Source organism: Phocoena phocoena, chromosome 7 (genome assembly GCF_963924675.1).
Source record: "Phocoena phocoena chromosome 7, mPhoPho1.1, whole genome shotgun sequence".
In the NCBI taxonomy this organism is placed as follows: domain Eukaryota; kingdom Metazoa; phylum Chordata; class Mammalia; order Artiodactyla; family Phocoenidae; genus Phocoena; species Phocoena phocoena.
In genome coordinates this window covers 60,683,493-60,707,025 of record NC_089225.1, presented here as the reverse complement: position 1 = coordinate 60,707,025, position 23,533 = coordinate 60,683,493, and the positions used below count along the sequence as shown (strand labels likewise).

Sequence of the window (23,533 nt, the reverse complement as noted above, 5' to 3'; positions counted from 1 at the left end):
AGAATTGTACAGGCAGATGCCCTTGAGTGTATCTCTGGCTAATAAAAGGGGCCCCACCTCTTCTCCACTTGGAAGAAAAGTCCATGTGAAATCCAGATGTGCAGTCTTAATGGAATGGCTTAGAACAGAGCAAGACTTGACTCCCTAGAGGAAGCTCACCAGTTCTGTTGTGCTTCCTGGGAAAGGCCAAGATGGGCATAAGCCAGGAATCTGATGCATTCAAAGAGGGCCCTATCCCTTCTAGAAATGTTTGGGAAACCATAACATGTACACAAGGAAAGTTCTCATTGCATGAATATAATTTCAGTTTTTTATACATTATAAATTTCTTTTAGTACTATAGACTCTGATTAAAAGGAAAGACATTTTATGATATTCTTATGTTTCCATTAAGCCCAAAGATTTAGGGGAAAGATGGGTAGCCTGTTAAGTTTACTCCTGGTGTTTGTAACTAGATCTTCCTCTTCTATAATTAATCTTATACCCAGGCTCAAAAATCATAGGAAGGCTCTTTCCTCGTCCACCATAGCTACTCTCGTAAAACTTGGGGGAAAAGTCTTGTTTCCAAGTCCTCAGTAGGTTTTTCATATGTAATACAGGTCTTTCCTTTCTTTCTTATGAACCTACTTATGATTCCTCAAGTATATTTTTGAAACTTGTCTTCAAATTCCTGTGTTCTTGTTAACTTAGCCGCTAGGATTGTTTTTACATCTTGCACTTGTCCTGTTCTTCCTGTGAATACAAGCATTGTTATCTTTATGTTATACTTACTGAAACTTATTTTCTATGCTCTTTATTAAGGCATATGCTTTGATTAAAATCTTCTTCTTTGGGTATTTTAAATGAGAACAATCAGGGAGTTGGAAAGTGTTAAACTTTTACTATTTTACTTACTTTTTGACATAATAAAGTACAGCTAAAATTAAACATGAAAAACACTACAACCTGTCTTCTTTGAAATTGATATCTTTAAAGTGATGGAAGAGCCTGAGGAATATGTTGTAGAAGAAGAGCTGCACTTTATTTCTGAGAAAGTGGACGCTGAACCAGCCGAAGGTAGACCAACTCTTAGATTAATTCTAGCCCCATATGTGTTTGGCTTGTCCCATTCTTAATGTCCTCTTGTAGTTAATTTTTTGTCTGTATTGCAAATGTTGATAAATATCATGTGTAATAAAAATATTCCTTAAATTTTCATTAAAAAGAAATCTGGACATTTCCACAAATGTATTTTATAATCTTTTCAAGTGCCTAAGAAGAAAATTGTACCCAAACCGAAAACTCCTGCTAAAATAGAGGAGCCTCCACCAGCTAAAGGTACAATTCTCTCTCGAAGCAATGGGATACCATTTGTCTTAATAGCTATAATAATGCCTTTAGTTTGAATAACTGCCTCAGTTTTGTCAGCATATACGTGTAAACATTTTTACTGACTATAGACATTAATGTTTGTGTAAATGTGTGATCTCATAAAGTGAGTTCTTTGCCCCAAAATTACACTTCTCCTGTAAGCTAATATTCTTAAACCTAATATTTCTAAAGTTCCTGAAGTACCTAAGAAAATTGTGCCAGAAAAGAAAATTCCTGCTGCAGTTCCCAAAAAGGAAAAGGTGCCACCAGCCAAAGGTATATTGGGCTTTCCTTTATTCTTGAATAATACCTGTCTTTTTAAATCTTAAATTGATACATTCTTCAAATTTTTATGACATTAACAAGAAAATAAGTGTGCCTATGTTTAGTGTTTTTCACATTTGTATGTCTGATCGTGTTGTGCAATGTCTTTTAAGTGCCAGAAGAGCCAAAGAAACCAGTTCCTGAAAAAAGGGCTCCTCCCAAAGTGGCTAAGATAGAAGAACCTCCTCCCACCAAAGGTAAACGAAAACCCCCAGCACAACAACTAGAAACATGTCTTGTCTTTCTCGTCCTCTCACTGCTGTCCTTGGGTCACCCCTTCTGTATGGAGGTTATTGGTGTATGTTGGCCGCAAGGATATATTATTGCCTTGTCTATGGTGGACTATTACTTGTTGTGAAGTTCATTTGTGCGTACCTTGTAAAATTGTTATACTCTAAAATCACAATACTTTCTGGCTAATACATTGTTTTAAATTCCACTTTAAGTAATATAACTCCGTAATCCTAAAATTATCTTTCAAGTGACTGAGAGGCACATGCAAATTGCCCAGGAAGAAAAAGTTCACGTTGCTGTAACTAAAAAAGTGGAGCCTCCAAGACCAAGAGGTACATGGGGCCTTTCAATACACAGAATATTGTACCTACCCTATTCTCTTTACCAAATACACTAGTTATGGGTGTTGGGATTTTGTTGTCATTGTTATAGTTGTTTTATGTTTGAAATCGTGAAAATATCAAGTCTTTTATGTTTGAGTTACTACTATACAACTACCTTTTTGTTGTTTGAATGAGGAAAACAGTTCTTTAAAGTGAAATCTGTCTTTAAAGTGCCTGAGGAACCCAAGAGAGCTGTTCCAGAAGAAAAAGTTGCAAAACTCAAGCCTAGAAAAGAGGAGGAGCCACCAGTAAAAGGTATACCAACTTTTCCAAAAATCAAAATAAGCCTTTAGGTATCAAAATAAGCTTATAGGTATAACTAATCTAGTGGAATTGGGATCCTTAGAGAAAATAATTTAAATATGTATTACAAAGTAAGTAATATGCATATGCTATTCCGTATCATCTCAAAACTAAATATTTCTGATACCAGAAAATATTCTGTCTTTTCTTCTCAAAAAAAAACAAAAACAAAAATGAAACTCCATACAAACGTGTAGATACTTTCCCTTAAAACGAATTTATCTTCTAATGGTTCTTTGTCTATATACTAAACTCCTTTGCAGAAATGCTTGTTTTGTGTGGCAACATTTGATGAAATTTAAATTTTTTAAATCCTCAATTTTCTACATTGTGCCAGTAGAGCTTATGAAAACACCTTAGAATTAAAGTGAAGAAACTATTCATGTGATGCAACCTTCTGTCTAATGCTTGTTTGATAGTCATTGTTTATACTGTCTAGTTGTCTTTTTTATTTCTTTTATAAATACTACTTGATCTTCTTAAAGTTATTCAATGTCTTTTAAGTATTAAGTAGCTTAGAAAAAAGTATTTATATATATATTAGAACATGTTTATTTCCAAGTCTATTGATTTTTCTTACCACTTAAATGAAAAATTTAAACAACAAGCATGGTTTTGGTCATCTTTGTCCTCTTTGTCCTTGGATTGCACACACAAGTTCTCTTAACACATGTTATTCTGAATCTTGCAATTCACTTTTAATAATTATTCTTTTTAAAGTGACTGAACTCAGGAAAAGAGCTGTCAAAGAACAAAAGGTATCCATTGAAGTTCCAAAAAGAGAACCTCCAGCAGCTAAAGGTATATTGTGCTTTGACTAGATAATAAAATGAAGCATGAACCTACACAGCTCTTTGCCTGTTAGTTTCTAATTTGACTCTCATTCTTTATTGGCTTATTGTTGCCTAAAGGCAGGGAATCTAACATTTGAAATTATAAATAGCAAATGTACACTCTGTAATACCTTGGCCAGCAAAGGACAGTCAGGCTCTCCCATAACCAGTGCATGAGACCATCAGCAAGGAATGAGATCACAGCACATTGTCACTATGGTCCCTAAATGGGCTTCAAGTAAAATGCACCTGTTGTCAATATTATTCCAGAAGTAACTGTAACAGCAGAGAAAGAATGGGCTTACACCCAGGAAGAAGAAACTGTTTCAGTACAATGGGAAGAGGAATATGAAGAACATGATTATAAAGAATTTGAGGAGTATGAACCAACAGAAGAATATGATCAATATGAAGAGTATGAGGAGCATGAATTCGAACATTACGAAGAGTATAAAGAACATGAAGAATATGTCACAGGTATGAGCAGATCTGCAAACCTGAAACCACATTAAATATGAGTAAAATCCATAGACAGGATAAAATTTTGAATGCCCAAAGAAATTTGGAAAGAACTTTGTTTTGTTTGGCAAATTCAGAATTTTTTTTTTCTTGGATAACTTCTAGAAAAAAAAAAATCTCTATAAATCGTAAAGTTGTGTTAGAGTTTGGTTCTGGGCATAATCTATTTCCTCTCCTTTTTGCTTATAAGAAAATGTCATTACGTTTCTTTCTCCAAAAGGTCAAGAGTCTATCTTCAAGTGCCCTTGATCATTCTAATACATGACCACAAATTTCTCAACATCTCTCATCCTGAACCTTGTTATTATCAAACATAATAGGCTATTGAGAAAACACCCTACCCTCGGGGTTCCCATCATCCAAACTTCACAAAGACTGCTTCAAAAGTAAACACAGAGAAAGCCAACACAAACCATTGGGTTTTATCTTTGTGAAGATCAAATCTGTAGGAATAAGTTTCTATTGGAATTTCAAAATGAAGCAATATTATTTCACTTATTCTATTTTTGATGTTTCACAGCCTAACTTTGAGAATGTTCTTATGTAGTTTTACAAATAGAATTTAAAAACAATATTATGTGGAGAGGAGTTTAACCATGATTTTGTCTACCTGAAGTGAAATGATAATATAATATGTAAAAGGGAGTCACAATTACCTAACTGAAGTAAATAGCAAGGAAGAAACAGCAATAAAAGCTTTTTTAGGTCTTATACACCTTATTCTACTCGGATCTCTGATTCTCACTCACCTCTAGAGTCTATGCCTATGCTGTAGATAAGATATATTGTTTTAATTCTTCGTATCCATTGAAGAAATATGTTCTAACAAAAATGTCTAACATTAGATACCCTGTATATATTTTTAAAGAGCCTGAGAAGCCCACCCCAGTAAAGCCTGTCCAGGAAGAACCGGTTCCCACAAAACCAAAGATCCCACCAGCTAAAGGTAGAGTGAGAAAAACATTATCAATCATGAGACCTGTGGTCCCTACATGTCTGTCCAAGTATAAATCCATGTTGAAGTGGCAGAGTACCAATCGTGTGTGTGTTTGGGGTCATTATGTTGTACATCATATTTCTTCTTTTTTTCTTCTTACTACTCTTAAGAAGTTTGATTCAGGTTTTTAAATCTGTTAATATTGATGTTTTAAAGTGCCGAAGAAAGCGGTCCCTGAAGAAAAAGTACCAGTGCCCATTCCTAAGAAACTCAAACCTCCACCGCCCAAAGGTACATGGCAGCGTAATAACTACCAAAAACATCTTTTTTACTTATGTTCTATAAACGTGTCTTACTACCTTGTCTGATGTTCTTTGTCTTTACTGAATATATTGTTTGGTGCCGATTCTTACACTTCTCGGCATTTCATGTATTTTTATTTACATATTCGTGTGGTTGGTTTTAATGGTCTCTAATAATTAATATCTTTAAAGTGCCTGAAGAAGCAAAGAAAGTTGTTGAGGAAAAAATACACATTTCAATTACCAAACGTGAAAAAGAGCAGGTGACTGAACCAGCTGATAAAGGTATAATTTCCTTCCTCGATTGTGGTCTTTTATAATGTCTCTTTTAAAACTAAAGCAGCTGTGTTTTGCTTTTTTATTTTCTTCATTGTTTTGTGTCTTTTATATTAATAGTTAGGTGGATGTTGGATGTAAAAATCTGTAAATACAGGATAAAAAGATAATGTTATCTTAAAAGGAAAAGTTATTTCAAAGTTATTTCAAAATATATCCATAGCTTCTTATACAGTGGCTGTGTCCTAACACATGGCTACAATACATATAAGATAGAATGTTTGGATTTAAAATCAGTGACCATTTGGCACATTCCTGACTTATCTAAATTGATGTGATGATATAACAGTATTCACCACAGTTTAATACCTGTTTATTGATCCTAAAGTCATTTTGAAGATTGAAAATAAGAGTTAACTCAATGTCTAACCATTTTTCCCTGCTTTTTACTATTAAGTAACTTCACTGCAATTTCAGAAAGTATACTTATCCAGAAGTAAATTTAGCTTTTCAGTAAAGGATGTTTCATACAAGCAGAGATACCCAAACACTAAACATCATTTCACACTTGGTCTCTGCTACCTCAGACCTCCTTGAGTACTTTTGTATGTTTTTATTCCAGTAAGGTTCAGAATCCTTTCCATGGAGAATCTGAAGTTTCTTATGAATGAACAATCACATATCTCTTATATGAGAGGCACTTGCAGCGTTACTCTATTTCCTTAAAATACAATAAAGCAAGCATTCGCTGGGTACCCTGTTTCTGACAATAAAATTTCCTTATACTTAATGTTTTAAGTGCCCATGAAGCCCAAGAGGGTTGTCACAGAAGAAAAAGTACCTGTTCCTAAAAAAGAAGTAGCAGCACCTGTTAGAGGTACCTATATTCACTCTTTTTAATGTGTTGTTTGTCTTTTTTGGTATGAAATTCATGTTCAGTTCTATGTGTAGAGTTCTGTGGGAAAGATAAAGCCTATTCCTTCTTCTATTACAAATGGCTATGTTCCTAATGTGTCTTAATCTTATTGAATAATTGGAAAACATCCAACCTAAAGATAATATCTTTAAAGTGCCTGAAGTACCTAAAAGACAACCAGAAGAGATTGCCTTTGAAGAGGAAGCTGTAACCCAAGTAGAGGAATATTTTGAAGAAGAAGAGTACATTCATGAAAAAGAAGAACTCATAACTGAAGAAGAAGAGGAGCTCGTAACTGAAGAAGTGGTACCAGTGGTACCCGTCAAAGGTAGATTATATCTCCTGCCAAGGGATAAGCAGCAGCATCTTTTGTATCCAATTTGGTCAGATTCTGGGATTTATTAGCACTGATGGCCAATTCTGCTTATTTTAGAAAAAGACACTTTTAGATGCTGAAGTATGATTTCTGTAGTTGCTTTTCACATTTTATATCTTTTCTGCGACATTTCCAAAATTCTTCATAATATCTTTAAAGTGCCTGAGGTACCCAAGAAACCTGTTCCAGAAGAGAAGAAACCTGTTCCTGTTCCCAAAAAGAAGGAAGCCCCACCAGCAAAAGGTACACCACCACTCTTATCATGAGCATATAAAAGACTTCATCTGCATATAAATAGCTAATTATCCTGAATTCAGAACCTTGTGTGTGTTACTGTCTATTCTTTGAAACTGTCCTGTTGTTTGTTAACTATCCTTTGTGTGGATGTGTTGTTACTGGTAGTAAGAACTTATCAGTAAACAATATCTTTAAAGTGCCTGAGATTCCTAAGAAGCCAGAGGAGAAGGTTCCTGTGCCCATTCCTAAGAAAGAGAAGGCTCCACCAGCTAAAGGTACATCTCTTTGTAATCCATCAGTGGAATAGTGTAATAATTTACCCATGCATTGATAGTGTAACTTGGTGAGCCGTATCAGTTCTTTCCCCCATGATGATATTAACAATATCAATGCCAGGACAAGCTGGTTACTGGAGCAGTTTATTGTGTATTCAGCTCTGAAATTTTACCTTCAAAAAAGCATGCTGGTGCTTCATGCTTGGTTCCTCCTCTTTAGTGGAAAGTTCTTAGAGTAAAGCAAATTCTAATTGTAATACCAAAAATGGACAAAATCATCATTTACCAGACATTGTGTGTTGTCTTTATCAGTCTATGTTTTTTCAGTGTTTTTTAATCTTAATTTTTGTGCATTTTCTGGCCTTTGTTTTGTGGCTGTTATAATTATTATTTTCATTCTTAAAGTGAAATTGTTAGAATATCTATGATGCTTCAATAAGGCCTAAAATTGCTAGATTCTTCTCTATGGGTGAAAAATTTGACACTAACCTTATTTGATATCTTTAAAGTTCCTGAAGTACCCAAGAAACCTGTACCAGAGGAGAAAGTGCCAGTACCGGTTCCTGAAAAGGTGGAAGCTCCACCTGCCAAAGGTACATGAACTTGCAATGTCATAAAATTTTTTAAATTTCAACTTTGCATATGAGTAAAAAATTAAATGGTTCAATTACGTGCTCTTTGGGGATGCAACGCTTTAGTATTCCTTTATGAAAAAGAAAAGATTTTATTTTAAAGGTAAAATGCTTCTTGAAGTAACTTGGTCATACTCTTATGACCTTAATCTTTTTGAAACTACACCTAGACTCAAAATTTTAGGTTGTGTAAAATGTTTCTCTAAATCATTTCTTTAAAGTGCCAGAAGTGCCCAAGAAGCCTGTGCCTGAGAAGAAGGTGCTGGTTCCTGCTCCTAAGAAAGTAGAGGCTCCATCTGCAAAAGGTACGTCACTTCATCATTTAAAGTCCATGGGAAAAAACCTTACATTTACATATATTCACATACAAATTCCCTTATAACATTACATGTTTTAAACAATTGTCTATCTTGTTAGAAATATAAAAGTCAGATATTTCATGATTCCTTTTTATGTCTATTGCTCTAAGACATGTAAAAGAGCACATTCTTAAAGACAAATAATATCTTTAAAGTGCCAGTGGTGCCCAAGAAGGTCATCACAGAAGAAAAGGAGCCAACACCTGTTCTGAAAAAAGTGGAAGCTCCATCACCCAAAGGTACATTAATCTCGAACAAAACCAAGGCAAAAAAGGAAAACTAACCAGCATTATACAGCCTCACTAATTATAATTACTTATGTTGGTGACAGTTGATGCTTTATGATCACAGAATATTTGCTTTTCATATTGTCCCACTGTTTTGAATATTGTACATAAAAGTGATGCTTGTCCGATTGAAAAATATCTTTAAAGTGCCAAAGAAACGTGAGCCAGTTCCAGTTCCAGTTCCTGTAGCTCTACTTCGGGAAGAGAAAGTTGTATTTGAAGAAGAAATTGTTCTTGAAGAGGAAGTTCTACCTGAGGAAGAGGAAGTTCCACCAGCAGAAGAGGAAATTCCACCTGAAGAAGAGGAAGTTCCACCTGAGGAAGAGGAATTTCCACCAGAGGAAGAGGAAGTTCCACCAGAGGAAGAGGAAATTCTATCAGAGGAAGAGGAAGTTGCTCCTGAAGAAGAGGAAATTCCTCCTGGGGAGGAAGAATTTGTACCTGAAGAAGAAGCAGTTCCTCCAGGAATTAAAGCTAAGGTGCCAGTACCTGCACGAGGTATAGCAGTTCTTCTTGAAGTCATCAGGCCTCTTTTGTGTTGAATTCTGCCTTTCCATCTTTTTTTGTTCATCTCTAATTTTATCTATGTTGCTTTACTCTCTGTGTCTTCTACCATCTAAATCTTAGAAAACATTCCAGACGTGTGCTCTTATTGTTTTGTGTCTGTCTTATGTGTCTATTTATTGTAAATCGTCTGAATGTCTTTTCAAATTTTATGATATGAAATGTTATTTCGTTGTTTGTGGCCTTATTCTCATGTGTCTTTTTGTTACATATACAGTGCTGTACATGTGATTTTTAATGTCTTAAAATGAATGTTTTTAAGTGCCTGAAGTGCCAAAGAAACCTGTACCAGAGAAGAAAGTCCCTGTTCCAGCTCCTAAAAAAGTGGAACCTCCACCACCCAAAGGTACACCTCCCCAAAGTGAATACACATTCTTCATCCATACGTTCACCAGAAAAATTATAGTTGAACTGGGATTTAGGAAAATTTATGTTTGTAAACTAGATAGTCACATTAATTTCTAAAAATGTTCAGGAACACTGATATCCACTTTTTATTGGCTGCAAAGCAGTATTCAAGAGCGAAGATGGAAGGAAGTATTGTCCCAAAACTGCCCCCAAAATTCTATCCAATTCCCTATAATTTTATTAAGCATAATAATTTTCATATAGATATTTTACAAGGCTAAATTATCTACACAAAAAATACCTGAAAAATATGATGAACAAATCTTCCTAAATGTCATCCTTCAACCATGTATATTAAGTGCCTTTATAACATCAGGATGAAAAGGTAAAAGAAAGATTAATGTATTTATGAAAGCATTGCATAAGAGCTTATGTCTTCTGATACATACATACAGATGGTAGCCCAGCAGGTTTTGATTTTAGCCTTGAATTTGTATCTTGCTGTGTTAGCCTGAGCAAGTCCTTTAATTGATCTGAGCCTAAAGTTCCTCTCCTATAAAATGGGGATACTAATGTCAGTTCTAGCGGGCTCAGATATTATTGTGAGGATAAAATTAAGATATATAAAAGTACTCTATCACTGAATGAATAGTATCCAGATTTATCATATTCAATCAGTTCATAGTACAGGACATAATATATTTATGCCTTAAAGCTCAATAATACTTTCTGCAAAAGTTTGTGACATCACTACTTAAAATAAGCATGACCTCTCCACTAGGTTAAATAGTCTTATAAGCAGTGAAACAGTAAAGCCAATCCTTTATTGGATTTCAGGAATTCAGAAATATTTTTTAGGTAATGATTTAATTAATTTCTAGTGAAATTTAAGTGGATGAAATGACAGCATCTGTCCTCTGGTATTCAAATAGGTTGCTGATCCCTTCCTCCACAAAACCTAATTATATCGTCACACTTGGGCTCCTGACTTGCATTAGGTCCCTACCCTGAGCAACTGTTGCATGTTGGTCTTTCTCTGTGGACTTCCTGTGTTCTCTCTTTTTTGTCCCTCACAATCAATTCTTATCATGGAATGATGTCTTTAAAGTGCCTGAGGTTAAGAAGAAGGTGCCAGAGAAGAAAGTGATCACTCCCAAGAAAGAGGAGGCTCCTCCTGCCACAGGTACTGCTATTCCCAAGCGAATTAGACACTGCCATTTCTTTCTTCACGTGTAAAAGCCAAAATGTCCCATTTCCCAGTATTTGTTAACATAACTTACATTATCGTGGTGTCCATTATCTCTGTGTCTGTGAAATGAACTTACAAAATAAAATAATATCTTGAAAGTGCCCGTGGTGCCTAAGAAGCCTGAACCAGAAAAGAAGGTGCCTCCTCCTGGTCTTAAGAAAGCAGTGGCTCCTCCTGCCAAAGGTACATCACTCCCAACAGGGGTGTGTTTGCTTCCCCGATGTTGAACTGTGATGTTCTTCACTTAGGGATGTTCCATATAGACGTTTGCATTGTGTGGTCTGTGTGTAGTCGTTAGTTGGGGCTCTGCTGCATCCGTGTTTGTGCTGTGTCAGTTCTTCTACTTTGTGTTTGTGTATTTTATGTTGATTTGTCTATGCTATGTATGATTGTCTACAAAATAAAAATACTAAACTTATATATCTTTAAAGAGCCTGAAGTACCTAAGAAACCAGTCCCTGAAGTACCCATTGCTCTCCCTAAAAAAGTAGAGGCTCCAGCAGTAAAAGATAGAATGTCTCTTTAATGGACCCTTTATCTTAAACCACAAACCTCTTATTTTTGTCTCATTAACTGATGCTATGAAATGTCAATGTTTCATCTGGTGCATGTGCATTCTGTTATTAACTCTCTTGTGTTGAAAAACGGGGAACTTGGTCTTTATGTACTCCTCTTGGTTCCTGCATTTTGAGCACCTAAAACAATCAATATCTTTTAAGTTCCTGAGGTGCCTAAGAAAGTGGAAGAAAGACGAATCATTGTTCCTAAAGAAGAGGAAGTTCCACCAGTTGAAGGTAGATGACTTTCTAAGAAAACAGCATTTTCAAAAGCATCATTGTCTTATTTTTGTGTAATATTTTCAGGAGGTAAATGCACATTTCACTCCAGAAAATAAATGTATTCACACTGTAAAAGAAATTATTCTTTACCTAGTAGAAACTGGAAAGGCAAACTAAAACCGATCAAATCTCTCTTCTTACATGCTTAGGCTGTTTGTTTCCTTGTTTGTTTGTTTTACTTTAATGAGAATCTTTGAAGGGAAACCATATTTGCCATGGGAAATTTTTCATCAGGTGACTTGGTGGGCAGTTGTGGGATTAGCTTCTCCAGGAGTTCCAGTTAAGCCTAAGTAACTGGTGCAGAAAATCTGACTTCTACCCCTAAGTGAATGCTTGACTTCAAAAAAATCCACCTCCATTAAAAATAATAATTTAAACTAAATTCTTTCTGAAGTCCTTTCCAGTTCTAAAATTCTGTGAAGGGCCTAACATATTTTGAAGACATAGTAAGACCTTTTCCAAGGATGAGTGAGTTTTCACATGCACTTAGAAGGCTGAGTTAACTATGCTGATAAGACAACCTCAGTTTTCAGATGTATCATTTTAGTCTAATATTCAAATGAATTATAAAAATAATTTACAAAATAATCATCTTTTTAAAGTGTTTGAGGAGCCTGAAGAGCCTATTCCAGAAGAAGAGATCCCAGAGGAACCACCTCGCATAGAGGAGGTTGAGGAGGTGGCACCACCTAGAGGTACAGCTGCTTTTATGAGTTGGACATTTAAAATGTCTGGTGTTCCGAATCTTTCTCAGAATTCATCTAAGCCTGATATTCGCCAGTATACTTTTCTTACATCATATCAATGATAAATTGAAGATTAATTACAACTGGCACCTGAAACTTTGTGTTCCTTTTCTTGACCCAACATTTTCTACTGCGTCTACAATTCAGTTAGAATGAGAGAGAGAATTTTATGCTATTGACACTTCAATGTTTTTTTGGCCAGATGCTATTGTAATACTTTCTCCTAGTTTTCAATCCTTAGTTTGTTTCTTCAAGTGGGGAAAAATCTATTTCTATGGTGTTTGCTCTTTAGAATAATTGTTAGGCTATCATTGCTAAAGACTATGACAATCTTTTTATAGTTGGTATTATGTTTGCTTATAGGATTTCCAAGTAATATCCTTCTCACTTTTAGAGTCAATACTTCATATATGCAATTACCATTTAGGTTGCTAATATATTTTTTAACTAAATCAATGTTTTGTGTTTGTGGGTTTTTTGGTATATGGTTGTTGTTCTGTTAATTGCATGTCATTTTTCAAAATGTCCATGAAATATCTTTTAAGTGCCTGAAGTGGTTAAGAAAGCAGTACCTGAAGCACCTACTCCTGTTCCTAAGAAAGTGGAGGCACCACCAGCTAAAGGTATAACAAATCCTTTTATTAAAGACAATATCTTTAAATTCCCATATATTTTCTTTTTAAAAAACAAAAGTATCTTCATTCATTACTTTCTTAGAGTCATTTATTTTTTGTGTGTGTGTTTTGTTTTCGAAATTTATTTTGATAATGGGATTTATCGGATTTTCACTGCTGCGTTTATGCTGCTGTACACACGCTTGATTCTCTTACGGAGACATTCTTAGAGTCATTTAAATAGGAAACTCATGAAATTGATTAAGAACCTGTCAAATATAATTCGTTCGATTGTTTTAGCCTTTTTTGGAATGTTAATGAATGATTGTGTGTGTGTGTGTGTGTGCGTGCGTGTGCGTGTGTGTGAATTATTCCAGAATATTCTTATTTTAAATAGCTGAGAATTTTAATGTTAATAGTACATCTCTTTATACTTATATACATTACAATGGATCCTTCTTCCCAACATTCCATTCCTAGATTTTATTCCATTACATAAATCGAATTTTCTCGTGGAATTATTATAATAATTATGTCTACTGTGTTATTTTATGGAGAGGGGTTATCTGTTCTAATGCTTAGATAATAATTATTTTAAAGAGCCTCGTGTCCCTTTTGTAATATCTGGCCAGAGCATTCAAGGTTATTAGAAAACGTCTATCTCTCATTGTTCCTAATTAGGTTAATGCTTCAGTAGCACTCCTAACTGATTAAGTTATGCTGCCCCTATTGCAATAGACATCCTCAGCAGACACGATAGTGCCCAGCAGAATGTGACACCTGTATCAAGGCTTAAGTACTCTATGATGGTAATCACTTGAAAAAAGCCTTCATCAAATTAAAAATAGTAGAAGTAGGCCCAATATTGGTAATTCCTGCTATTTAAAAAAAAAAAAAAGATAGCACAGGTTCTTTGTGGACATACCTTCTTCTAAGGTGTGGCTAGTACAAATGAGTGATTTGGAAAAATATCTTTATAGCCTCTAAAATTGGTGTCCAATTTTACAATAGAGTGACTTCTTAGACTTCGATTATTTGTAATGTTGATGTTGTTTCTGATGTTTTTATTTCATGTTTATCATTGAGTATTGTCAGCTAACTGAAATGCCTCATATCTTTAAAGTGCCAAAGAAGGTTCCTGAAGAAAAAGTACCTGTTCCTGTTCAGAAAAAAGAGGCCCCTCCTGCCAAAGGTACATCTCTTTTTAACCTGAACTTTCTTATAATCTTTTTCATTAAGATGTTTATGTTTTATGTCTACATGTCTTGATCGTTTTTGATGTCTTTTGCCTATGGAATCTTGCTCTTGACAGTCTCAAATATTAAAACTATGTCTTTAAAGTGCCTGAAGTTCAAAAGAAAGTCCCAGAAAAGAAAGTCCCTGAAAAGAAAGTCCCTGTGCCTAAAAGAGAAGCTGTTCCCCCAGCTAAAGGTACTTTTGGGAAGATCTTTGATTTTCACGTGTTGTTGCATGAAAGCCTTTCTCAGCTGTTTTTATATTTTGAATTTACGTCTTCATTTCTGCTGTGTTTAAAAAAAATAGATCTCTTAAAATAGATACTCTTTCAGGGAGAGCTGTTCTTGAAGAAAAAATATCAGTTGCTGTCCACAAAAAGGAAGTAGTAAAAGAAAGAGCAGAATTAGAAATAGTGGAAGCACAAGTGGAGGAAGCTCGTGAAGAAGAGTTCCATGAGGTTGAAGAATACTTTGAAGAAGAAGAGTTCCATGAGGTTGAAGAAGTCCTCAAAGTAGAAGAGTATAGAGCTGAAGAAGTACACGAAGTTGAAGAAGTCCATAGGGTAATAGAAGTCTTAGAGGCTGAAGAAGTGGAAGTATATGAAAAACCCAAAGCTCCACCTAAAGGTATAGGGAATTGTGCAGATATTACAAATTGTTATATGTTGCTCTAACTTCTTTTTTAAAGTACATTTCATATTCAGTTTGGACATTAGAAACCCACTTACTTTCCATGATAAAATCATGAAATACTTTAAGCATGAGTTTAAATTACTTGATAACAATGTTTGATATGGAGTAGAGATTAACCACAGAGTATAATTTTAGCCAACAAGATAATAATGTTTGATATCTACTTACCTAAGGAGATAACATAATTCACGGTATGAATTTGTGGATTTCTTTTTAAATCCAAGTAAGAGTGTTACGTGATTGTTATACGTACCAAAATATCTGGCCAGTGTCATCAGTTGAGTGAGAAAGAAACTCCTCAGTTCACTGAGGAATTTACATGTCCAGGCAAAAGAACCATTGCTTTGTTAGCATTTCAGTCAACTGTTCACAAACTGATAATTACTTATCCAAATCTTCTACCATTTTATGATATTTTCAGGAGAAATAACATTAAGGAAGGAAATGAAGTGTGGTAGTAGCACCTGCATTCTAGTATATTCTGAGGATAAACGTACAAATACATTCTCTGCAAGACTACTCCAGCTCTTGAACAAATTAATAATATGTGTGTAATATGAAGGAATGTGTGTGTGCTTAGTATACACAGTAAATTTACAATGCAGATGAAATTTCGCAAAATCAAGTTTTTTTGGAAGTAGGTGTGGTATAAACTTTTAAAATATGAATAGAGAAAGCATTTTATGAGCCCTCATTGTACTAATTTTAGTCATCGTGGGCCATGATACTTCAGGAGTTCATTCTAAACCAAAACACCAATATCTTTAAAGGGCCTGAGATATCCAAGAAAATCATCCCTCCAAAAAAACCACCTACTAAAGTTGTTCTTCGAAAAGAGCCACCAGCTAAAGGTATTTTATTGGTGAAAAATTACTTGACCTAATTTTACATATAGTAGCACCTTGGCTGCTTTACAAGTTTGAATTCTGCTTGATGTTTTTCTTCTGTGTTTTGTGTTTCTGGAATGTCTAAAACAAGCTAATATCTTGAAAGTGGGTGAGGGGCTAAAGAAAGTTCTATCAAAAAAGAAAGTCACTGTTATACTTAAAATACCCAAAGCAGTATCACTACTAACCAAACAGTGAACCCAGTTTTCCTTCTTTGGTACTCTTTGATTATATATTCACTCACCTGTTTATTGATAAATCCTTGTTTTCCTGTTAATTATTAATTTTAATGACCTAATAAATATAAATACATTGTGACTGTGTGTTTAATGTCCCTGCTTTGTTCAGTTTTTGTTTTTTGTTTTTTTTATTTTTGGTTGTGTTGGGTCTTCGCTGCTGCACAGGCTTTCTCTAATTGCAGCGAGCGGGGGCTACTCTTCGTTGCTGTGCGCGGGCTTCTTATTGCGGTTGCTTCTCTTGTTGTGGAGCACAGGCTCTAGGTGCGCGCAGGCTTCAGTAGTTGTGGCACGTGGACCCAGTAGTTTTGGCTCGCAGGCTCTAGAGCGCAGGCTCAGTAGCTGTGGCACATGGGGCTAGTTGCTCCGTGGCATGTGGGATCTTCCGGACCAGGGCTCAAACCTGTGTCCCCTGCATTGGCAGGCAGATTCTTAATCACTGTGCCACCAGGGGAGCCCTGTTCAGTTTTTAAACCTCTTGAATTTCACAATAAAAATGAAAAACAGTAGCTTATAAATAATATATACTTACATTTTTAAGTCTCTGAAGCATTTAAGAATGTTATCACTGAAGAGAAAATATCAATTATTCCACCAAAACAAGCAGAAAGAGCACCAGCTGAAGGTGTCTTATTCATTTTTCTTGTCAAGTTCTTATGATTCTTACATGGGAAGTTCCCTTGGATTTTTGTTGTTGTATTTGTTATCAAAATTCAACTCATTTTAATAACTGTAATGTATTTGGTAAAGTGATGTCTGTATTTTATACTGTGGCTATGTTCTTTTCTGTCTTTACATTTCTATTATGCTCTACTTGTTAAAAAATCTTTATGAATGTTTAAAAGTAAAAGAAACTATTACTACTGTCGCCAAAGTACCTGAAGTACCCAAGAAAATTGTGGTAGAAGAAAAAGTACATGTTTCTGAAGAGCCCAAAGTTCCACCAGCTAAAGGTATCTGCCTTTGCTGATTCGCCACTAATACAAAACTCCCTTTTATTCGTTTATTATGAGAAGAAAGAGAGAGAGATTGTTCTCCCCTCAACGCCACAAAATGGCTGAATTATGTAAACTTCAATTTATGTCCCATAACATAATCCTCCCTTTTGTGACTACCCTCTGGGAACACAGGCCTAAGCCTAAAAGTTGGTTTTATTTGTATTGATCCTCTTCTTAAGCAATATTTAAATATTGACCCCCCCAACTTCTTTTTCAAAAATAATTCATTTTGGAGGCTATTTTCAAGTAGCTCTGGAAACAAATAAACATGTTCCAAGTGACAATAGAAAATGATGTTGTATCCAAAGGGCAAAGTCCTTCTAATATGACAAATCAACAACTCATCAACAAGTCCGTCTAGAGAGATGCATTGATTGTGTGTTTAGATGACTTATAATTTGGGGATTTTTGACATTCTCCTTGTTAGATGCCCCTTTTTGTCTTGATATTTTACACCCAATGATGCAATTTTTAAAAATAAAACAAATATCTTTAAAGCACCTGAAGTACCCAAGAAAATTGTTCCAGAAGAAAAAGTTCGTGAAGCTGTTCCTAAAAAGCCTGAAGTTCCACCAGCTAAAGGTATACACTGATACTAATCACAACATGAAATAACTCTATGTTTAGTTATTCATGGTTTAAAGTGAATGTGAGTGATGTAAATATTTGTCTTTTGTTTCTTTATATTCTTAATATATTATATTTGGTATTTATTACAATTAATATACTAATATCTTTGAAGTTCCTGAGGTGCCTAAGAAAAGTATTCAAGAAGAAATATCACCCATAGTTCTTTCTGAAGATGCAACAATGTACAGTGAGTGTAGAAAAACTGGTGGTTCTCTTTGGTTCATCTGTGTTTGTCTTCATAGCTTTTAAAAGTAAATATACTAATATCTTGTAAAATCCTAACATGCCAAAAATATTCGGCTAAAATTAGATAATTTGAGTGACTATTAGCTTCAGACAAGTTATATTTCCTCACCAATTTAAAAAATAAAGAGTCCTGTACGTATACCGTTGCCCAATTTTAGAAAAGTCATTTGTCTTGTTGAATTTGTCATTGTCTTGTTAACCTGTTCTGTGTACAAATGTCTTCTGCTTTTCAGCAATTCATTTCCTCAGACCATAAGGCAACTTTCTTTAACTTGATGATAATATTTTACTTGGATATGTAGAATCAAAATACTTCAGCATTATATTTTTTACTCTTTGCAACAATCGTTGTAAACATTTTGGCAGTGCTATTCAAATACCCATAGATTTACAAGGCCATTAGAACCTCAAAAGAATTCTCAAGCCATTTTTGGTTTTGCCTTCATGCAAAATTATAATGAATTAATTTGAAGAGTAAAATAATATGAGTAAAAAAATATTCTGAATAGAATACTGTTTAATAATCTGAATAGTGAAAATGCCAGCAGTCAAGATATCCTTCCATTTATTTGAATGTAAAATTTAAATACAATTTTTGTCACCCTATAATAATAGGTTTGGATAAAAATATATGATGACTCCCACCTTTGAATACCCTTTCTATACTTGAGTTTGCTTATTATTATCAGCCAGTCTTCCTTTCTGAAATCTGGAGAAATCTTTATTTTTCAGTTGCCTTATTTTCCAAATATTTAATCATTCTTATTTTTCTTTTCTTCTTCCAATCTCTGAATAGTTTTCACATTCATATTGAATATGAAGCCATAGACTAGATTTGGTTTGAAAATATAGATAACTAGTTTCCTGGAACAGGAAAAGACTTGGATGAATTTCCAGTAAGTCAAATATTGGAGAATTCTTGATGTGCAACTCAACATCAACCCTGTTCCTTAAGGAAAAAAATCCATAAAAATTAAAAACAATAGGGAAATTTTACCAGTATCTTTCTGCAGACAAAGTAAAAGAATTATATACTAGTCCCTGACCAATGAATTCCTCAGTTTTACCGTCATGATCATAAAGAAATGCTGAAAAGTCCTATATCATAAAACTGGGAATGAGGCTTTTTCCTAGCCAGTGTGTTATTGTCACTAACTTGGATCTGTGTAGTACTAGTCATTTGAGTTATCGATGTGTATTATGTATTATGTTTTTCTTAACACTATTCTTCATCCACCTTGAAATGCCTCTAATTGTATAAATACTAACATCTTTAAAGTTTATGAAGTATCTGAAGAATCATCTCCAGAAGAAAAAGTACTTGTGACTCATCCTCAAAGGACAAAAACCAAAGTAGCAAAAGGTATATAATACCAATGACCCAGTGAAGAAAATTTATTTTTGGATCATTTTAAAAGCTCAGTACTTTTCTTCAGCATTTATAAATATAACTATACTCATATCTTTTAAGTGCCTGAGCCACCCAAGAAAGTTGTTCCAGAGGACAAGATATATGTGACTATTCCTAAAAAGAGAGGAACACCAGCAACTAAAGGTACATTCCAACAACATCAAACTTGGATGAATATCTTTGGCTTCAAGACTCAAAAATTGCGTGTTATATAATCTACTGTTTTTATAACTTCTAAGTGTAAACCTACTAATATCTTTAAAGAGCCTGATACAACCAGAGAAGTATTTCCAGAGGTGGAGTTACCTGAGGCTGTTCCCAATATTCCAGAGCATCTTCCAACTGAAGGTATAATTCTTAGTTGCGAAAATCTAAATAAGAAAACCTTTCTTCATCAGTCTGCAAAATATGTTCACGGCTTTGTGTAGATTTTCATGACCTCTAATGCTAAAATACTAATATCTTTAGTGTCCCTAATGTACCCAAGACAAGGAACTATCTATGACTTGCTCCTAAAAAGTCAAATCCCACTCATATAATGAATAAACATTAGAACAAAAATAAAATTTCTAATTAAAGGTTATAATATCTGCTAATATCCCTAACTTTCTTTGTAAGTCATATCTTCATGTCTTTGCCTTTCTCAATTAAAAAATACTAATATCTTTAAAGAGTTGGAAGTCTCCAAGGAAGATGTTCCAGAGAGACAACGTCCTGTTACCAAAAGAAGAAAAATACCACTACCAAAAGGTACAAGCCAGAAGAAGGTTGACTTTCTTATCTCATGACTGTAGTTGTACTCACAACATGTAAAAATAGTAATACCTCTAAAGCTCCAGATGCTACCAGGGAGATCACTTCAGAGAAGTGGGTCCCCCAAAGTAGCAGCTCGACTGGGTATATACATGTCCCCATGAGTCATAAGGGGGAAAAGTCCATAACTTTATACACATGGAGATGCTTGGGCTATAAATTTTATCTATGAGCCCTCCAGGGAAAAAATATATATATATATAATGTGCAGATGTGACCCAGATGGAAATAGCTATTGCTGTTTCCTTAAAAAATAAAATTCAGACTAGCTAGAAAAAAAAATCTATATGAGAGATCACCTATAACATTTATATCCCTGAAACTAGACTGAATAGGCACACCCCACAGTGCTCTAAAGCAGAAATCAGTGCCGTAAAATGACAGAGGTGCTTGGCTGTAGACTATAGGTTAGTAATTCAAACACTCCATGGGGTTGAAATTCCAGGATATAATACAACTACCTGTTGAATTGCTCTTCTATTAAAATAAACTTACTACCAAAAACAAGCGCATAATTTTGAAATAACTGAATTCCCCTAAGACTTAAATATCATAAAAATATTTTTAGAAAACCATGACTTAAAGAAAATAAAATATTAAATTCACTGTGGAACTGTTCTATCTGTAATATCATCTCTACCCGAGAGCCTTCTAAAACCAGGGCAGTTAAAACCAAAACCAGTTAAAGTTGGAATTCTGCCCTGAATATTTATTTGCTCCTCTCATTGTCTTTTATTTTTAAAGAGTCCTACATTTTCTCATGTTGAATATTTTCAGATAAATCAACAGATGAGAATGTTTTAAAACATCTCCAAAAATTCGTCACAATACCCATGATATTCTGTAATTTAAAGAATATCTGAACATTTTGACAATATTTTCTCTGTCTGAAATATTTTAGTTGTTCTCCTTCCTCCTTTACTTGAAAAACAATCACCTTTTTAAAGTGCCTAAGGGACTTCCCTCGGGGTCCAGTTGTTAAGACTCCATGCTTCCACTGCAGGGAACATGGGTTCGATCCCCTGGTCAGGGAACTCAGATCCTGCAAGCCGCTTGATGCAGCCAAAAATAAAATAAAATAAAGTGCCTAAGGTGAGGGTACAAAATAAAGCCAATCCAGGTAAGGAGCTGTTTTATCCTCTTCGAGCTAATAGCAAAAGGTACATTGTTAATTATTTAAAAATCAGTTTTTTTCACTTAAAGGTAAATTTTTATCTCAGTTCCTATGTATCTACCATTCAAAGAAATAAAATTACTAATATTGAGAGTGCCTGAGGTGACCAAGAAAACAGCTCCCGATAATCAAGTATTCATACTTTTACCAAAGAATCAGATTTGGGGAGCAGGGAGGTCACCCAGTCTGTGACATTCCTGTAGGTGGGGTTTTGACTAAAACTCTTCATTGCTCTTCATCACTCTGAAGTACAATGAATTCATATTTTAAAGTGCTTGAATCACCTCAAGAAGTTGTCCCTGTAAAGGAAATACTCATACCTGCTCCCCCTGAAATTGAAACACCTTCCACTAAAGGTATCACTCATTCTATCATTCCTTCCTTCATTTATTTAACAAATGCCTACTATGTGCATGGTGCTGGGGAGCTGGGGAATAATAAACAAAGACAAGATTTGATTCCTTTCTTCAAGACTTTGTACCTCATCCAGTTCTTGAAGGAAGCACCCTTGTAGACATAAAAGTCACTTTGGTTCAGTTAATGTCATTAATGTCTCCACTGATCCCTTGACCTCTAAGTATAATATAATACTAATATCTTCAAAGTAGCTGAAGCTGTGCAAGAAGTTGCTCCTGAAATGAAAGTATCTGAGGATGTTCCTAAAGAGGCAGAACCTCCACCTGTGAAAGGTACCTGTCACCTCTGAACAGATACTGAAGAAATTGTCTGTCTTCGGTTCTTAAAACTATGTGTTTCTAATGTTCTTCCTAACTCCTAAATGTAAATATACTAATATCTTTAAAGCACCAGAAGCTCCACAAGAAGTTCCCTCTCAAAAGAAAATATGTGTGACTGTTCCTATCAAAACAGAAAACCCTCCTATTAAAAGTGTTCATTCAACAAATACTGCATAAGGAGGGTCTACAGGGTCATAGGACATCCACTAGTTGCTGGAGAAGGGTGAGCCCATCTTCTCAAGGATGCTGCTAATCCCATTCAACTTAGTTGATTGGTGGGGCAAGGGGAGAATAGGCAGAGAAGAAACTTCTAAAAAACTACATTTGCTAACATATTGTGGTTATTGTTTTCATTAATCATTTTAACTCCTAAATGTGAAATACTAATGTCTTTAAAGTGCCTGAAGCTGCTCAAGAAGGTGTTCCTGCAAAAAGAGTTCCTTCCAAAAAAAGAGAACCTCCATCAGTTAAAGGTACAAGTCCCCATGCCGTCAAGTTCAAGAAGAAATAGCTCCTGTAGTCTTTGAAAATATTTTGCTGTTCCTACTGATCTTTGCAACACTAAATGTTAAAATACTGATTTCTTAAAGTGCCTGAAGCTCCCCAAGAAATTTTCCCTGAAAAGAAAACATATGTGGTTCGTCACGAGATGACTGAAGCCCTTCCTGATGAAGGTATATGTTGCTGGAAGCTTAGACGTTTGGAAAAATGTCTTTTCCTGTATAAATGTATTTCCTGTTTGTATTGATTCTTGTAGCTCCTAAACGTAAAAATATTAATATCTTTAAAGTGCCTGAGGTGTCCGAAGAAGTTGTCTGGGAAAAGAAAGTGCATGCTCCCCAAAAGCCTGAAGTTTTATCTGTCAAAGGTACATCCTAACAACCCCTCAGGAGGGAATAGAGAGGGCTATGGAAAGAACTGCCTTGCTAGCCTTGAAAGTGCTTTTGCTGTGTAAATGTGATTCTTGTCTGTGTTGATCCTCATGACTCAAATGTAAATGTACTAATATCTTCAAAGTGCCTGAGGCTCCCAAAGAGGTTTTCCCTGAAAAGAAAGCACCAGTAGCACCTCCTAAAAAGCCAGAAGTCCCACCTGTTACAGGTATTTGTCACAAACCTTAGGCCTAAAAAGGCATAGCTCTTCAGCTCTTGAAAGTAATTTGTTCCAGTGATCTCATAAATGCTAAATGTAATTTTACTAATATCTTTTAAGTGCCTGAGGCTCCCAAGGAAGTTGTCCCTGAAAAGAAGGTGCCTGTGATGCCTCCTAAAAAGCCACAAGTCCCACCTGTTACAGGTAGCTGTCACTCACCTTGGATTTAAGAAGATAAAACTCTTCTGCTCTCAAAAACATTTTGATCTAGTGGTCTCATAACTCCTAAATGTAATTTTACTAATATCTCTTAAGTGCCTGAGGCTCCCAAGGAAGTTGTCCCTGAAAAGAAGGTGCCTGTTATGGCTCCTAAAAAGCCAGAAGTCCCACCAGCCAAAGGTAGCCACCTCCATGTTGCTATGTTTGACACTGTCTGTTTGTCTTTACTCTGGCTAATCATGAAAATACTACTCTCTTT

General features: G+C 35.0%; 1 protein-coding gene across 1 annotated transcript in view; it reads left to right on the top strand.

Moving 5' to 3' along the window:
• Positions 1–23,533, top strand: part of TTN (titin) — a 285,745-nt gene that overhangs the window by 130,656 nt on the left and 131,556 nt on the right. Inside the window, exons 126-155 of the mRNA XM_065880462.1 lie at positions 976–1,056; positions 1,249–1,317; positions 1,543–1,626; positions 1,788–1,871; positions 2,157–2,240; positions 2,463–2,546; positions 3,315–3,395; positions 3,698–3,904; positions 4,815–4,892; positions 5,100–5,174; positions 5,378–5,470; positions 6,261–6,338; positions 6,532–6,705; positions 6,913–6,996; positions 7,188–7,265; positions 7,775–7,858; positions 8,119–8,202; positions 8,412–8,495; positions 8,691–9,041; positions 10,564–10,638; positions 11,424–11,498; positions 12,146–12,238; positions 12,835–12,912; positions 14,027–14,095; positions 14,245–14,334; positions 14,472–14,765; positions 15,602–15,682; positions 16,830–16,907; positions 23,176–23,259; positions 23,371–23,454. Of these exons, the coding sequence (XP_065736534.1) occupies positions 976–1,056; positions 1,249–1,317; positions 1,543–1,626; positions 1,788–1,871; positions 2,157–2,240; positions 2,463–2,546; positions 3,315–3,395; positions 3,698–3,904; positions 4,815–4,892; positions 5,100–5,174; positions 5,378–5,470; positions 6,261–6,338; positions 6,532–6,705; positions 6,913–6,996; positions 7,188–7,265; positions 7,775–7,858; positions 8,119–8,202; positions 8,412–8,495; positions 8,691–9,041; positions 10,564–10,638; positions 11,424–11,498; positions 12,146–12,238; positions 12,835–12,912; positions 14,027–14,095; positions 14,245–14,334; positions 14,472–14,765; positions 15,602–15,682; positions 16,830–16,907; positions 23,176–23,259; positions 23,371–23,454 (3,138 nt within the window). The remainder of the gene's footprint in view (positions 1–975; positions 1,057–1,248; positions 1,318–1,542; positions 1,627–1,787; positions 1,872–2,156; positions 2,241–2,462; positions 2,547–3,314; positions 3,396–3,697; positions 3,905–4,814; positions 4,893–5,099; positions 5,175–5,377; positions 5,471–6,260; positions 6,339–6,531; positions 6,706–6,912; positions 6,997–7,187; positions 7,266–7,774; positions 7,859–8,118; positions 8,203–8,411; positions 8,496–8,690; positions 9,042–10,563; positions 10,639–11,423; positions 11,499–12,145; positions 12,239–12,834; positions 12,913–14,026; positions 14,096–14,244; positions 14,335–14,471; positions 14,766–15,601; positions 15,683–16,829; positions 16,908–23,175; positions 23,260–23,370; positions 23,455–23,533) is intronic.